Source organism: Linepithema humile, chromosome 4, assembly GCF_040581485.1.
Source record: "Linepithema humile isolate Giens D197 chromosome 4, Lhum_UNIL_v1.0, whole genome shotgun sequence".
NCBI lineage: Eukaryota > Metazoa > Arthropoda > Insecta > Hymenoptera > Formicidae > Linepithema > Linepithema humile.
This window is the reverse complement of record NC_090131.1, coordinates 29,772,503-29,789,856: the sequence shown is the minus strand read 5'-3', so window position 1 is coordinate 29,789,856 and position 17,354 is coordinate 29,772,503. Positions and strand designations below refer to the sequence as shown.

The window sequence follows — 17,354 nt, the reverse complement described above, 5'->3', positions numbered from 1 at the left end:
TATTGAAAATACTGTGTTCTTCCTTCAAGCTTAGAATTGTAAAAATAATAAATTTTTAAAAACGGCCTACGGCATGTGAAAGTACAAGTTTCAAGCTTTAAAATGCTTTTTTAATTTTTGATCTACGATGATTTTTCGCCGAGTTGCAGCGATTTGAAAATTGGTCAATTTTAAGCGTCTGAACGTCTCGACACGGCGGAGCAATGCGGCTGAGAACAGCTGAGTACGCGCCATTGTACTGCGGCAGCGTATTAATGGCGCGCAGTCAGCCATTCTCGGTCGCACTGCTCCGCCGTGTCGAGACGTTCAGACGCTTAAAATCGATCAATATTCAAATCGCTGCAACTCGGCGAAAAATCATCGTAGATCAAAAATTAAAAAAGCATTTTAAAGCTTGACACTTGTACTTTCACATGCCGTGATCTGTTTTTAAAATTTTTTTATTTTTACAGTCCTGAGTTCGAAAGAAGAACAGAGTACTTTTAATACTCTGTAGCTTGATAAAAAAATTTTTCTCGCAAAATTTGTGACAAATATCAAAGACTACAACATCTTACCTACACAATGTGTTTTTTTAAATTTTGCTATGTTTTTTTTATCCAAGTTACGCGATTTTGAAGCCAACTCTACATTTTGTGAAAAATAACGTTTATCATCGGCATTAGCGCAGAAAATACAGATTTAGCTTCAAAGTCGTGTAACTCGGGCAAAATAAATCATAGCAAAATTTAAAAAAACGCATTTTGTAAGTAAAATGTAACTTTTTGATACTATAAATTTAGTGAGAAAAATTTTTGTATCAAGTCGCAGAGTGTTAAAAGTATATATATATATATATATATACGTAATTCTTGTTTATTAATATTTACTTAATGTTCTTAACACATATTCTTAATAAATTTACCAAGTTCTTTGTCTTCCCAAGTCTTTTTAGCTTCCAGTAAAGCATCGTAAACCTCTCGGCTAGGTTCTGTGCCGCTGAAGACATAATATCTCGCTCGCACTCTCTTGAAAAATTCCAAGGAAGTGTAATAAGAATTTCCGTGATGTGGCACGTACGCCAAGTCCATGTAGACCGGCTGTATTTTATTCTTCGAGTCTTTCATTTTCTTTTCATTCTTGCCAGGACTCTCCGAGCGTTTTTTATTCTTTATATTCTCCGACTGGATCTTCTTCGCTTGCTTTCGTTCCTTCTTCGGTGTGCTAGGTGCTCCTTTATTTGAAACTTCGTTGGTCACCGGCGCGGGCGACGGCAATCTAAGAGGTTCTCCCCAATCTTTCACAAGATCGAAATTCAAGGTATCGGCAGTCGTCTCGCTCGAGCATGACGGTTGTGGTTGAACAGGACTCTTCAGGTTGAATTTCCTGGGTGGCTTGGGAGATGGCAAGCCGAGAGGGGATCCCCATCCCTCCAGGGGATCCTTCTTCGAGTCGCTCTTCGAATCGTCCTTAGCGTCATCCCGGAAGGAAGACGACGGACGTTCCTGCGTGGCACCCGTCTCGTGTCGAAGACTGCCGTTCGTATATCTCGGCGTAATACCGCCGCTGAAGGCGCCGCTCGCCTCCTTCATTTCCTTGTGCTCCATCAAAGCCTTGTCGAAGTCCAGATCGGCCTCGTCGACGTATTTCTTCGCGTCCGGCTTCTCGCCGTAACCGCCAGCGAACTCCTTTTCGACCATGAATCGGCTGTGAGCGGGATCGCCGCCGCTCTTCTGCATGCCGGTCTCCCCGTGGAAAGTCTTCATCGCGGAGATCTGCGGCGGCACAGCCGGCAGTTCGCCGTAGAAGCTGCCGCTCATCGCAGCCGCCGAAAACTCGACCTGCCTCTCTTCCTCCTTCTCGTATCCCGCTTGCGAGGTGGAAGAAAGGGGCGAGCCGGGCGGCTCGTCGTCGGAGCCCGCGCTGCCGCCGCGCTGCTGCTCCGAGGATTTTATGCTGCTGATGATGCTGCTGATCGCGCTCTCCGCCGAATCCTTGCCCGGCCCGCGTTCGTCCACCTTCACGTCGGTTTTCTCCGCCAAAACGACGGTCTCGCCCTTCTCATTCGTCGTCTCCGTGACCTCTTTGGTGGTCGTCACTATCTCACCCTCGTCAGAGATCGTCTTCGTGGTCGTAATGGTGGTGCGTATCATTTCGCCGGATCTAAATCCTTCCGGCGTGCCCGTCGACGAGCGACCGTCGGACCGTCTGTCGGGCGTCGATCTTCCCGATGACAAATGATGCTGAATCGCGGCGCCGTCTCTGATCAACGGCGACATGGGCACTTCCGGCGTGGATTTTCCGGTCGAGCCGCTGAAAACGATGTCCTTGGGCAGCGATATGTCCGGCGAGGACTTGCCCGAGTAGCTCTTATCGTCGGACATCAAATCTCGCACCAACGGAGACACCGAGTGCTCGAGCTTCTCCGCGCTCAAGCGCTCTTTTCCCGCGGGCTCGACTTTCTCCTCGTGCTTCAAATCGGGCGTCGATTTCCCGGAATCGTAGAAGGCTTTCACGTCCGGCGTCGAGGTGCCCGACGTCACGGTCGTGATTGTTTCTTTGATAATTTTCTCCGCGGACTTGGTGGTTTCCGCCGTGATCTTGCCGGAATCGATCAATTTCTCCAACAACTCCTCGCTGTCGACAGTGTCGGTGCTCTCGGTCACGTCTTTCTTCGTCGTGATTTTGCCGTCCGGACCGGTGATCGTCGTCACTGTCGTCACGATGCGCTTCACGTCGGCGCTGGCCGTTGCGTCAGACGCGCCGTCGTCGCTCACGACTCTGTACGTCGTGCCTGAAGTCGGATCTGTGTAAATTTTCGAAGGATCGGTCTGCGACAGTTCGGCGTCCGGCAACTCCTCCGTCACAATCGTTCTTGTTGTTTTCGTTGTGATCGTCTTCACGTATTCGCCGGTATCTTCGTTGGAATCGTCCACTTCCTCGTCGGGAACGACGATCTCACGTCTGATCACCTTTGTAATAATTTCCGGCTCGTCCTGCTCGATGATCTCGCGTTTCACGACTTTGGTGATCACTTCGGGCTCGTCGTGCTCCACGATTTCTCGCTTAATGATTTTAGTAATCGCTTCGGGCTCATCCTGTTGGACACTCGGTCGTTTAATTTCCTTGGCAAGCACTTCCGGCTGCTCTTGCGGTTCGGCTGTCTCGTGCTTTGATTCCGAAACGTCTTCGATAACCGATTCCTTTGCCACCTTCTCAGGTTCTTCCTCTTCAACCTCGCGTTTGACTATCTTTTTAACCACAATAATATCATCTGTAGATTGTTCTCCTTCCTCCGCAGTTTCTTCCGGTTCGTCCGCAGGTTCTCCGATTTTGCTCTCTCTCAGGATCGTGACAGTTTGCATGGGTTGAATTGTTTTCAAGTCATGCGGGTCGGTTTTCGTGATGTGCGTCGTGGTCAAAGGATGCTCCGGCAGCTTGCCGGATGCTTTGTCAGCAGATTCGACTCCGGATTCCGGCGAGGTGAACTCCGGCGTTGACTTTCCGGAGAGCGTCGTTATATGCGTCGTCCGCATTTCCGTCATTCCGCCAACGAAGGCCTTATGGAACTGGCTCTCGTAGCCTATCGGGTAATCGGCGGACTTGTCCTCCTGCCGCTCGCCCGACGGCGAATACTCCATTCCGTACTCCACCGAAGGTTTCCTGGCGCCACGCGTCATTTCGTAGTCCGCCGTTCCGCCGTCCGCCACTCTGTCGAAGCGATACATCGCCTTGTCGTAATCTTCCTCCGGTTCCTCCTCCTGGTAAATTTCCAGGTCGATCACGGATTCCCGCGGGATCTTTCTCTTTAATATAATCTCCTCCACGATTTCCAAAATAATGTATCTGGGCAGGGAAGTCCTGATAATTATCTCCTCGAGAATCACCTCCGTGATCTTTCTGCCCTTCTTTATGTACTCCTCCTCCAGCAGCTTCTCGGTTTCCACCCGCTTCTCTTCCGATATCAAAATCTCTTCGTCTATATGCGGCTCCGATCGAGCCGGGCTGTCCTGAGTCGATTTATCGGAAGGAATCGGCTCCGGGCTCGGGCTGGCGGAAAGCGCTCTCCCGTCTCTGTCGCGTCGATCGCTACCTGCGGGAGACACCTTGCCGTCTGGGCTTTCGCCCCTCACGCCGCTTGGCTTCGCGTGGCCCTGAAGATGCTCTTGAGCAAAAGCGATTCCTCCTAAATCCACACCGGTCGGCACAACGGATTTCTCTTTCGCTTCGGCGACATCCGGACTCTTCTCTTTTAAATCGTCGAGGAAGTCGAGAACCGTATTTCTAGGTATATTTTGCCGGCTGATAATGTCTTCTATTATTTCCATCACTATAAACTGAGGCACCGAATACATCATAACCAATTTTTCGATCACCACCAAACTGATCTTTCTTTTCCTCACGATATATTCCTCCAGAATGTACTTTTCGATCTCCGCTCTTTTCTCGGCTGTCACCTTCACGACGCCTTCCTCCTCGTCGTCCGACTTCTCTATCTTGCTCGGCTCCACAGCGTCAGGCTCCTCGAAATCGGCAAATCGTTTCTCGCGAATCTTCTGCATCTCCCTCTGAATCGCCTCGGGAGAAGTTACGGAACTTTTCTTCCTCGGCAAATCCTTATGCTCGTCCTTCTCTTGAGGGACTATTTGCTCCGGCGGCTTTTCGTCGAATAAACTGGCCGTTCTCGATCCGCTGGCCGGAGTTTTCTCCCCGGTATCGAACACGCTCTGCGAACGCGATCTGTCCGCCGCGAGCTTGTCCTCCGGCGAACTGGCGCGCGACGATTTGGCGGATCCGTCCTTCGAAGTTTTCCCGACATCCAAACTTGGCGAGATCGATCGTTCCTTCGCTTCCGATGGCGAAATCTTCGTATCGACGTCATCGAGCTTCTCGCTGGCCACGCTAGACGATCTTGATTTGTCTTTCTGATCGTCGACCGAACTCGGCGACTTTGAGGCGTCAGACGGCGATTTCGGTTCCGTCTTGTCGCTGATAATGCTCAACGATCTTGTTTTATCGGGCAAACCCGACTCGCCGGTTGCATCGAATGTTTTTAATCCATCGATGTCTATTTCTTCTGTCGGCTGCCTATCGTCTTCCATCGGTTTATCAAGAACAATGCTCGGGGATCGCGATTTGTCGTGCGATATAACATCATCTGGCTTTATATCCAATTTATCGGGAACTGCCGAAGATTTGCTTTGATCAACAGGTGGTTCTAATTTGTCAAGCGCGGTAGGTGAGATCGATTTCCCAATTGCTTCCGCTTTCTCGCTCGCGACGCTAGACGATCTGGATTTATCAGCTGGCAATTCTATCACGTCCTTGAGATCCGCTTTTTCCTCCGTAACACTGGTTGCTCTCGAGCTATCGACAGATTTCTTATCATCCGACTTTTCACTCGCCACACTCGGAGATTTGCTCCTCTCCTGCGAAATTGTGGGTGACGTCGCCTTCTCAATTGGTTCCTTTTGATCTGTCGTCGCGCTTGTCACGCTGGCTGATCTAGATTTGTCACCCGGCGGCTCCAATACGTCTTTCAAATCCGCCGTATCTCCCGCGACACTCGATGGCTTGGAACTAATTGCCGACTTCGCCTCTTCGGACTTGTCGCTGGTCGCGCTCGGCGATTTGCTTCTCTCGAGTTCCTCTTTCTTGTCCGAGACTGTCGATGGTTTCGATTTATCCGTCGGCTGTTCCGCGACGTCCGCCAAATCGGCTTTCTCTCCGGCGATGCTCGACGACTTCGAATCACCGGCCGACTTCTTGCCATCCGATTTTTCACTCGCTATACTCGGTGATTTGCTTCTCCCTATCGGTTCTTGTTTAATATCGGTACTAGCGCTCTTCTGTTCGTCCGCGAGCTTTTCTTGTTCTCCGGCGACGCTTAAAGTACTCGGTGATTTTTCAGTCTGCTGCTCCGTAACGTCCTTCAAATCCGGTTTCTCGCCAGCAACGCTTGGTGATTTAGAACGATCGGTCTCTTTTTGCTCGCCCGTAATACTTGCAACACTGGCAGATCTGGACTTGTCCGTCGTCGGTTCCAAAGCGTCCTTTTCATCTGGTTTCTCTCCGGCAATGCTCGGCGATTTCGATCGATCTGCAGGTTCCTTCAAATCACTCGCGATGCTTATCACACTGGGCGATCTTGATTTTTCATCCGGCCGTTCCGCAACGTCCTTCAAGTCCGGTTTCTCTCCGGCAACGCTCGGCGATTTCGATCGATCTGCAGGTTCCTTCAAATCACTCGCGACGCTCATCACACTGGGCGATCTTGATTTTTCATCCGGCCGTTCCGCAACGTCCTTCAAGTCCGGTTTCTCTCCGGCAACGCTCGGCGATTTCGAACGATCAGACGGTTCCTTCTTTTCCTCCGCAGCGCTGGCAACGCTAGAAGATCTGGATCTGTCCACAGGCGGTTCCAAAACATCTTTAATGTCGGGTTTTTCTCCAATGATACTCGAAGGCTTGGAACGATCAGCCGGTTCCTTCTGCTCAGTGCTGGCCGCACTCGGAGATCTGGATTTTTCTATCGACGCTTCCGGTTTCTCGTCGGCAATGCTGGGCGATTTCGAACGATCCGCCGATTCCTTCTTTTCCTCCGCAGTGCTGGCAACGCTAGAAGATCTGGATCTGTCCACAGGCGGTTCCAAAACATCTTTAATGTCGGGTTTTTCTCCAATGATACTCGAAGGCTTGGAACGATCAGCCGATTCCTTCTGCTCAGTGCTGGCCGCACTCGGAGATCTGGATTTTTCTATCGACGCTTCCGGTTTCTCGTCGGCAATGCTGGGCGATTTCGAACGATCAGACGGTTCCTTCTTTTCCTCCGCAGCGCTGGCAACGCTAGAAGATCTGGATCTGTCCACAGGCGGTTCCAAAACATCTTTAATGTCGGGTTTTTCTCCAATGATACTCGAAGGCTTGGAACGATCAGCCGGTTCCTTCTGCTCAGTGCTGGCCGCACTCGGAGATCTGGATTTTTCTATCGACGCTTCCGGTTTCTCGTCGGCAATGCTGGGCGATTTCGAACGATCCGCCGATTCCTTCTTTTCCTCCGCAGCGCTGGCAACGCTAGAAGATCTGGATCTGTCCACAGGCGGTTCCAAAACATCTTTAATGTCGGGTTTTTCTCCAATGATACTCGAAGGCTTGGAACGATCAGCCGATTCCTTCTGCTCAGTGCTGGCCGCACTCGGAGATCTGGATTTTTCTATCGACGCTTCCGGTTTCTCGTCGGCAATGCTGGGCGATTTCGAACGATCCGCCGATTCCTTCTTTTCCTCCGCAGTGCTGGCAACGCTAGAAGATCTGGATCTGTCCACAGGCGGTTCCAAAACATCTTTAATGTCGGGTTTTTCTCCAATGATACTCGAAGGCTTGGAACGATCAGCCGATTCCTTCTGCTCAGTGCTGGCCACACTCGGAGATCTGGATTTTTCTATCGACGCTTCCGGTTTCTCGTCGGCAATGCTGGGCGATTTCGAACGATCCGCCGATTCCTTCTGGATATCCGTCACACTTGTAATGCTGGATGATCTCGACTTGTCGATCGGCGAGACTTGCGTGAGACTGTCTGCCTTCTCTCCGACAGGACTTGGAGACTTCTTCCTTTCCTCCGACACGTGCGGCTCCCCGGCGATGCTCGGAGATCTTGACTTTTCTTTCTCTCCAATATCTACTTTCTGCTCGACTGGACTCGGCGACTTACTCTTGTCAGGAATATCCGACGGAGATCGCGATACCTGTTCCAGTTTATCGTCCTTAACGCTCGCGACGCTGGGCGATCGGGATCTCTCGATTGATAGGTCCACAACTTTGGAATCTACTTTCTCTATGGAAATACTTGGCGATCTAGAACGGTCGCTTACTTTCTTGCTATCTGATTTATCACTAGCTACACTGGGAGATCTATCTTTATCTTGTGGTTCTTCAGTCTTATCAATAGCTTTAGGCGATTCTGGCCTATCAAAAATAGGAGATTTCGGTTTCTCTAAATAACGCTCCGTTACATCCTGAAGGTCTGGCTTGTCCGCGGCTGTACTCGGTGACTTCGAACGATCGGCCTCCTTCCTCTCGTCGGATTTATCGCTGATCGCGCTCGGAGATCTAGTTTCATCAATTGGTCCCTTTTCATCGTCATGTTCGCTTTCCACAATAGGCGATTTCTCGCTTATCGCTTCTTTTTCAACGGCACTAGGCGACTTGGGCTTATCGGTTTCTCCACTCTCGGCTTTATCACTTAAAACACTGGATTTATCGAGAGATTTAATATCCTGCTCAGATTTCTCACTAGCGATACTCGGAGATTTAGATTTATCCGCCGATTCTTCCTTCTCTTCCGGCTTCTCTAGTTCCGCGGCAGCTTCATCTCCTAATTTTATTTTATCGTCGCTTATTTTATCCGCGATACTAGGCGAGCGTGATTTCTCAGCTGCCTTTCCTTCATCAATTTCATCGACAACGGCGACAGAAGACTTCCTTCGTTCCAAAATTTCTTTATCAATCGGTTCGCTAATAATGCTCGGTGATCTGGATTTATCGATTTTATCTTCCTTTTCTCCTTTGTCGCTGGCAATACTAGGAGATCTTGATTTTTTCTCGACTGGTTCGATAATTTCTTCTCCTATTATACTATGACGTTTATCGCTAACGATGTCTTCGGGAAGTTTCTCCATCGTTATGCTGGACGACCTGGATTTTTCTCCTTCGATTTTACCTTCCGGTTCAGTCAGTTTTAATTCCTCCGCCTTCACACTGGCAATACTCGGAGACCGTACTTTGTCTTCGGCTAGCTCGCCTGCGATACTAGGGGATTTCGAACGCACGGACGGCTCTTTCTCCTCGGATTTCTCACTGGGTGTGCCTGACGCGTCCCTCTCTTCAGGCTTTTCACCGCTTATGCTCGGCGATCTTGATTTCTCTGTCGGAGCAGCATCCAAAATTTCTTCTCTCTCCGTTGGCGCCGGTAACTTTTTGTCCGCAACCTGCTCGGGCGATTTTCCGGAGACTTCCTCAACGTCCTCCTCGCTAATAGGTGCCTTTGCGAAATACATTTCAGGTTTATCCGTGGGAGACTTGGAGAAAATCGTTTCGGCCGGTGAAACATCTTCTGAACGAAGCGACTCCGGCGTTTTCGGAACAGCGGCGGCTTTCTCGTGTTCAGATTCCGGAAGCGCCTTCTCGATTGGAAGTTTTGGTTTTTCGATTGATTCCACCGCGGTATCCTTCTCATCGGATTTCAACGGCTCGGCAATCGGTTCCTCTTGTTTCTCGGGCGACTTTGATTTGTCTGTTTCAGTCGCAATTTTATCTGATATTTCTAAATCTTCTTTCTCCGCGGGAGATTTCGGCTTTGCGATATCGTCCATTTTCTCCTTTGGTTTACGCGGTTCCGATTTCTCCAAACTGTCTTCGAGATCCTGAGAATCGCGAGTGCCAAGGGGTGATTTTTCCAGACTATCTTCGGGAGTGGTCTTGTCTTTACCTTCGGGCACCGATTTCTCGGAAATGCTGTCCTTCTCGGGAGTGCTCGCACCGGAACGCAACGATTCCTTGTCGAGTAAGGAATCCTTATCCGGTGTGGTTTTTACTGACACATCCTTAAGAGAATCGTCTGGGGTGACGATCTTCATGAAAGTTATGCTGCCGGTTGGACAAATTTCCGTTTCCTCCCTGCCGTCCTCGCTGCTTGCTGTGACCAGCATTCTTTTCACAGTGCCGACGTCGTCAACTTTTAAAGGCTTGTCTGTTGATAATTCTTCGTCTGCAATCTTTTCTGAAGGCTCAGCGACATCGACAAGTGATTCGTCCTTCGCCTTCGATATTTCGTCTTCTGGCTCTTTCGAAATGCTCCTCTTTTTACGCAAAGCTTCGTCAGGTATTTCTTGAGGACTTGCAAAGCCTGTTGCATCTGCGAGTTTTGTTTCCGGCTTTACTTCGGTTGCAACTTTTTCGGGAACTTCTTCGGTGGAAATCTCAGCACCTTCCAACGTTTCGTCTTTAATTGGAGTTGTTGATTTTGATTTGTCCTCCTTCGTTAATTGTGGTTCGTCGATTTTTTCTTTGATCACGGGCTCGATTTTTTTTACTTCATCCGGTGACACGGATTTCACGATGGTGTCCTTTGGAAGAGTATCGTCTGTCTTTTCCTTAGCTTCGTCCAAGTATTTTTCGATGGTATCAACAATTTCCGATACCTCAGACGTCTCCGGTTCTTCAGGCTCTCGCTTTTCGTCGATAGTTTTAATATCTTTCGCGACCGGCGGCTCTTCCTTTCCAATTTTTTCTTTCGTTTCTTGCACGAACTTCTCGTCCGCCTCGATCACATCGCTCGTGGTGTCGTCCGCGCCTTCTTCGGCTTCCTCTTTCTCCCGCATTTCATCCGCCTTTTCAGGAGACGTGACTGGAATGTCGCGTACTTTATATTCCTGTTCGACAGCTTCGAAATCATCGTTCACATCTTTCTCGTGTTCCTTCGCAGCTGTAGGCGAAACATCCGCTTTCTTTTGCGCGTCGACCTTCTCATCGGAAATTCTTCTAGGTATACTGACGAAACCGTCCACTTCCTCCTCGACATCCTCTTCTTCAGCAGCTCCTTTATCCTTCTCTTTATCAGGACTGGAAATTTGAGCGACTGACTTTCTCTTCTCAGTCGAAATTTCCGGTTCGAGGGTCTCCTCCTCCTTGATTATGCGCGATAATTCTGCTTCAGGCACGCTAAGTACTTTAGATCTTGGTATTTTCCTCTTAACAATAATTTCTTCGATAATCTCAATAATGATTCTCTTAGGCACCTTCTTTTTATTACAGATTTCTTCGAGTTTTTGAATATTAATGCTATCTCCTTTAGTAATGTATTCGTTAACAATGTATTCTTCAACTTCCGCTCTCTTTTGCGGAGTCACCGGCTCTTCCGTTTCCGGAATTTCCGCGCTAGGAACTTCAGTGACCGACTTTCGTTTCTCATCTTCTGCCTTTGGTGCTTCCTTCTGCTCTTCAACCTCGGCCGTCGTTAAGGTTTCGTCCTCGGCAATGTCGAGTACTGCGTTTCTGGGAATTTTCTTTCTAATAATAATTTCCTCGATAATTTCAATGAGAATTTGTTTAGGCACAGTCTTTGTAGTAGAGATTTCGTCGATTGCAGACGTGGTGAGCTTTCTGCCTTTGATAATGTATTCATTCACGATTAAATTTTCAATCTCCGTTTGCTGTTGAGGCGCGATCGATTCTTCCACTTCGATCGGTGCGCTTGGAATTTCAGTAGTCGATTCGCGCTTTGTTGTTATGTCTATTCTCGGCGTTATCTGCTCTTCCACGGACTCTTCCGGCGATTCCTCCGGCGATTCCTCTTTAATTATTTCCGACAGCACGTTCTCGGGAACGTCCAGTACCATGTTTCTGGCGATCTTTTTCTTCACGATAATCTCTTCGATGATTTCCACGACGATCTTCTTGGGCACGACTTTTTTAATCGAGATCTCGTCGACGACCTCGATAGTAATTCGTTTACCCTTCACGATGTACTCGTTAACAATGTACTCTTCAACCTCCATTCTTTTCTCGGGCGTGATAGACTCCTTCACCTTCAGAACTTCAGGATCATCCACCACGTCTTCTCTAGACAGATTCTTTTTCACGATAATCTCCTCGATAATGTAAATCACGCGCTCCCTCGGGATGCGCTTTACTACGGTGATATACTCGATTATTTCGATAGTGATCTTCTTCTTTTTCGTTATAATCAGTTCCTCGATGATCTCCTCGACCGGTGCTTCCTTGCTGAGAACCTGCTCGACGTCCTCCGGCAACTTGGGAGCGTTCTGAAGACTAATTTCTAATTCTTCATCGTACAGCTTGTCCGACGCGAATTTCGGCGAGGTCGGCGTAGAGCCGGGCGTCACCATCACTATTTCCGCCTTCGCCGGCGAAACCTTTTGCTCGAAGCTTATTACGGGTTGCTCGATCTCCTCGAGTGACGGCCGTTTCGCCACTTGCTTCACGCATACACTTTCGATGCCAGCCTGCATCACGTCCACCTGAGATATATCGATATCGGTCGGTTTTTTATGCTGATCGCAAATATGCTGATCATCTTTTAGCATCTCCGAACAAATTTTCTGAGCGTCTATCATATCCCTCGCCGCATCTTTCTTAGGCGACGTTGCATCCGTCTTATCCTTCACCACTTTTATGCAAGGTTCCTCTTTTATCTCGACAGCACCAGGTTTCTGATACAACGTCGACGGCCTGTCGAGTTTCTCAATAAGATCCTCGACTTCTTCTTGAACTGGAAATTCCTCAGTGATGCCGACCTTTGTCGGCACCACAACGTCCTCCTCAGAGAGTTTAGATTCCTTTTCATCTGATGCGGTGGCTTTTTCCGGAGATACTTTCTCGCTCGGTATCGATGGCTTTCTCTCAGCTGACGAAATCTCCCCCTCTTGGCCAAACAATGTTTCCCCGGAAAGAAAATCGTCCTCTCTGAGAACCTCGGCGACTTTCTTCACGATTTCCACCACATCCTTCGGCTTGTCGTCGAGAATGATTCCGGCAGTGCCAGCGAGAACTTCTCCGACATCTCTGATTCCCTCCTTCATGTCTCTGTAAGGTCCTTCTAGCTGCTCTTCGTATTCCTCTTCAAATTCCTCATCCTTTGGTATGGCGAACTTAACTTTCTCCGGCTCCTTTACTATGTCGGGCGACAGATGTGGCTTTATCACTTCTAACTTTTCGACCACTCCTTCCAAAGTATCCTTTATCGCGTCTTTCGAGGAAGACGGCACTTCCTGTAATATTTTGGCAATTTCTTCCTCCTTAATTTTCTCCTCCAAAGACTCGAGTGAATCTCTTAAACTATCTTTCACGGTTTTAAACTTCTTCGAGGCTTCCTCCAGGAGCGCTTTCACCTCTTCCGCCTCCTCTCCGATATCCTCTTCGTCCAAAAGTTTCTTCTTCGCGATTTCCTTATCTTCGATTGATTTCGGCGGCGATTTATCCGTCGCTTCTTTGATTTCAGCCTCCACTTGTTTAATTTCTTCCAATTTGCCAGGCGAAAGCTTCTCTTCGATATCCGGCACGCTTTGTCTCTGCGCGTCCACTATTTCACCTTGTATAAACGCCGAGGTTTCTTTAATAGCAGCGACCTTCACGTTAGCGATTATTGGTTTCGCCTCTTCGAATGCGTCAGGTTTGTCGGATTTGCCGACTTTCGGGAACATTTTCTCCATATCAACCTCCTCCAAGACGGTTTTCTCGAGCAACTTTACTTCCTTCGGAGAGCTAGATTTCGAAGATTTGTCATCAGAGTCCTTCTCGCCGTCTTTCTTCGATTTTTTCGTCAACTTGTCGATGCCTTTCTCGAATTTATCCGCCACCTTGCCGAAAAAGCTGAAGACACCCTTCTGCTCCTTCACCGGCGGTGTGGGCGGCTCTTTAACCTCCTGCGGAGTCGGTGACGGTTTCTCCTCCTTTCCTTTCTCAAAATCTTCCATCCTGTAGAGCTTAGGATCGACTTCCTCGTGAACTGGAAGATCGGCGACTTCGTCGGGTGTTTTAACGATGTCCCTTTGCAGGCTTTGCATCGCCTGACGAACATCAAATACCTTGACTTCCGGCTTGGCCGGCACGGGAACGGTTTCCGGAATTTCCTCCTCTTCCGGCTTCGCGGGGGAATCCTTCTCCTTCACCTCTTCGATCACGTGTTTCTCATCGATGTCCTCTTTTATTTCGTCCAACGGTATTCGCTCGTCCTCGGGTAAAGTCGGCGCGGTGGTGGTCGCCCCCGATTCTATCGTCGAGATTCTCTCCTGAGATTCTTCCATTTTCTCGAGGACCTGCTCCTTCTGATCGACATCCGGTTTCATGTCTGTATCGGTGGTCTTTTTCTCCGACGAGTCTAATTTGTCCGGGCTCAGGCTGGACGGTTCCTTCGTAATGTCCTCGCTGTCCTTTTTACCCGAGTCCTCCTTCTCTTCGACTTTCTGCACGATTTCAGCCGCGGAGGCTATTATCTCTTTTACTTCCTCCTGCAATTGTTCCTTGTGTTCCAGAGATATTTTAGCCGGCTCCTCGTCTTTATGCGCAACTTTCTCGACCTTCTTTTCCGGAGTTTCATCTTTTCCCTTTTCCTCAGGCTCCTCCTTTTCACCCTTCTCCTCCACGTCTTTCAAGATCTTTGCCTTCTCCGATTCGGCCTCGTCGAGTACATGCTTCTGTTCGCCCTCGCCGCTTTGAGCGGAATCCTCGGTGTAGATCTCCTCTTTCTCCACGATGAGATACTCGTCCTCTTCGGTCAATTCCTGGCTTTCTTTTCTAGAACTTTCCTTCTTGGGCGCATCCTCAATTTCGGCGGTGACATCTTCCTCCGTGATATCCTCTTCCTTCTTATCGGTGGCTTCGGCAGTAATTTCATCATCCGCCTCGAAGCGATCGTCCTTACGAATCTCCTCGATTCTTTCCGCCTTTTGTAAAACGGCTTCGATTTCCTCGACGACTTCTCGCTCCTCCTTGAGATCTGCCAGCACTTTACTTTCTATAGAATCCAGTGAAATGTCCTCGGATTGCTCGATTAAACTCTTGTCGATCGGTTTTACAACCTCGGGCTCTATGCCAGACGGAGTAGAGACCGTGGACGAGTCGGTGGTGCCTTTGTCGCCCTTCACTTTGCGTATAACGCCGTCCTTGTCCGATTTTACGGACGTAGTCGGCGTGCTGCGAGTCGATTTCGCCGGACTGCCCGGCAAACGAGCCTTGCTCGGGCTGATCGGCTTCGCGCGACGACTAATCGGTTTCCTGTCTATCGGCTTAGGCTTTGCCTTGACGGCGGGCGCCGCGGTGTCTTTCACGGCGGATTTCTCGACTTCGGATTTCTTCTGCTCCACCACCTTCCTGTTGTTCGCCTCCTTAGCGCTCTTCGCCGGCAGACTAGGAGCAGCCTTAGCCGCCGGTTTCGCCTTCGACACGACTTTCGATATTTCCGTCTTCGTGGCGGCGCCATTCAGAGTCTTCTTCGGCGTAGTCGGCGAGGATTTCACGGAGTCTTTCTTCTCCGTACCGGGAGGCTTCACTCTCTTCGGTCTCGAAACTGTTTCGCTTTTCTTCACTTCTGGTTTCACCGCAGTCTTACTCTCCTTCGCTTCTTTCTTCTTCGGCTCTGGTTTCGGCTTAGGTTCCTTAGGTTCTTTAGGTTCCTTGAGTGCAGTCTTCTCGGATTCCGGTTTGATTAGATCAGTCTTTTTGATATCGTCCTTTTCGGGCTTCTCCGTTTTGACCGCTTCCTTCTTTGGCTCCTTCTTTACCTCTTTCAGTTCCTTCTCGATCTTCTTACTCTCCTTCGCATCGGTCTCGATCTTCTTGTTTTCCGCGACTTTCTTCGTCTTTATCTCGGCTTTAGGTTTGCTCGTAGGGATAATCGGCGTCGACTGAGGAGTTTTAGACACAGTCTCGTCCCCAGCTTTAATGGATTTCGGCTCCGATGGCTCTCTCTTTTCCTTTTTCAATTCCGAGATTTTCCTTGGCTCCTTCTCGATAAGGCTGAATTTCTGCTTAGCAGGTTTGTCCCTGAGTGTCGCCAAGGACGTCGACGGTGATAGTGTTTTCGCCGAACATACCGGATGCTTCAAGAAATCCAGATGCTTCAGTCGCTCGAAACCTTCGAAAATCTTGTGCTGCGGCGTGCTGCCGGGGAAGAGAATTCGCGTGATATTATCCTCGGGATTGGCTGGCTGCCAAACCAGAAGCGCGCATATCGACACGAGATTCTGAATCGGAAATGTCAGATTGTTCGTGTCCTTCTTGTGGGAGCCGGCGAACAGTTTCGAGTCCGACGTGTGCCACTTCGCCAAGAACTCACGCACTTCGCGGCTGTCCTTACTCGGACTGAGAACGTACATATCCAGGGTGCCGTGGCCCACCTTGTGGTAGAGATTAATCGGATCGGGATCTCTGTAGCACGGATGAGCACGGAGATTAATGTGCCGAAGATTCAACACCATCTCTTGACCAATATCGGTGAGATTGAGAATGAGAGGATCGATGTCTTTGTCGCCATCAGGTGAATTTGATTGTCTTCTTTCCTGCATTACACACAAAATATTCACATACTTATTTTATTTTGTCGTAACCAGCGAAGGTGGTTAAAAAAATGTAGCAAGATATTAACAATTAATAAAAATTATAATTTATTATAAATATTGGCAAGAATTCTTAAAAAAATAGGGACAACTTACGACTAAGTTACAGAAGAAATGGCCGATCTGAGGGTAGACGTGCATATCCTTTTTCTTACGAAGAACACTGAACATGCCGCCGATGTTGCTATTATTTATCCTAGTGATTAGAACTGCGTCCAATCGGTCCAGGTGCCTGGTGAAGTCCCAGAAGCAGGCTTTCCTGGCGAAGCCGCCGTCGACGAGCATGTTGAAACCGTTTATACCGAAAAGCGCGGCATCACCTTGCCCACCGGGGAAGACGTATAAAGTCGGATGACTAAATCTAATGTTTCCAACGACGTCGGACGGTTCCATGAGCTGGTCCAGTGTCTGCGACACGAGATACTGTCCGATGTAGTTCGTGAAACTCGTGATGGCTGGTACGCCGGCTGTGAGAACATCGTCAGGATTCACCCTGACTCTGCATGATCTGTCGGCAGATAACAAGCGTATCAAAATGTTTATTTCACTTTAATAATACAATGCAGCGTTCATTTATATTTGAGAATAATTTCATCATCTCCGCGCTTTATCAACGCCATTAAATGAAGCAAGCTTCTGTACGCACCTGCAACAAGCCTCCTTCGATAATCGACTTGTCGTCCAATCGCCGACACCTGCACAATGTATATCTACGGTAACGCTATTCTCATAGGCACGAAGAACCCTTTGCACCTCATGCTCGCTGAATGCATCCAAAAAGTCTGCGAGACTAAAGGTTCCATCCTGAATAACAGTATTGATCGTGTTTTTAATTCAAGATGACACTGCAGAATTCGTCGACGTTTTCGCATAATCTTAATATTATCAATGTAACGCTTAATCCCGAATCAACGGTTGAGTGTATTCGCTTTTGAAATTCAAATACCTGCAATATCCAGGAACCATTGCCACCAAATGTGTATCCAGCGTGTATGATGTGCCGATGCTTCGTGAAACTAGCCAGGAGATTGCGAATACATTGCAATAACGTATTCGTTTGCGGGTGAATGAGAACTTCCGTTACGAGGTTCTCGGTGGCATATTGGATCAATCTTTCGCCTGAAAGTTCCATTCAATCATTCACTAATAAATTCTATTAAGATAAAAATAATTAATTTTAATGAGTAAATAAATTTTATTAAAATAAGAAATAATAATAATATAAATTATGAGCAAGTCAAG

The 17,354-nt window shown here is 48.5% G+C and overlaps 1 protein-coding gene across 2 annotated transcripts in view; it reads right to left on the bottom strand.

Moving 5' to 3' along the window:
* The window catches only part of futsch, a 48,450-nt gene that overhangs the window by 5,162 nt on the left and 25,934 nt on the right, over positions 1–17,354 (bottom strand). For both annotated transcript variants that reach the window (XM_067352892.1, XM_012365003.2), the window contains 4 exons: positions 17,059–17,231; positions 16,759–16,916; positions 16,209–16,620; positions 905–16,055 (listed from right to left, as the gene is read on the bottom strand). In XM_067352892.1, coding sequence (XP_067208993.1) covers positions 905–16,055; positions 16,209–16,620; positions 16,759–16,916; positions 17,059–17,231 — 15,894 coding nt within the window. The remainder of the gene's footprint in view (positions 1–904; positions 16,056–16,208; positions 16,621–16,758; positions 16,917–17,058; positions 17,232–17,354) is intronic.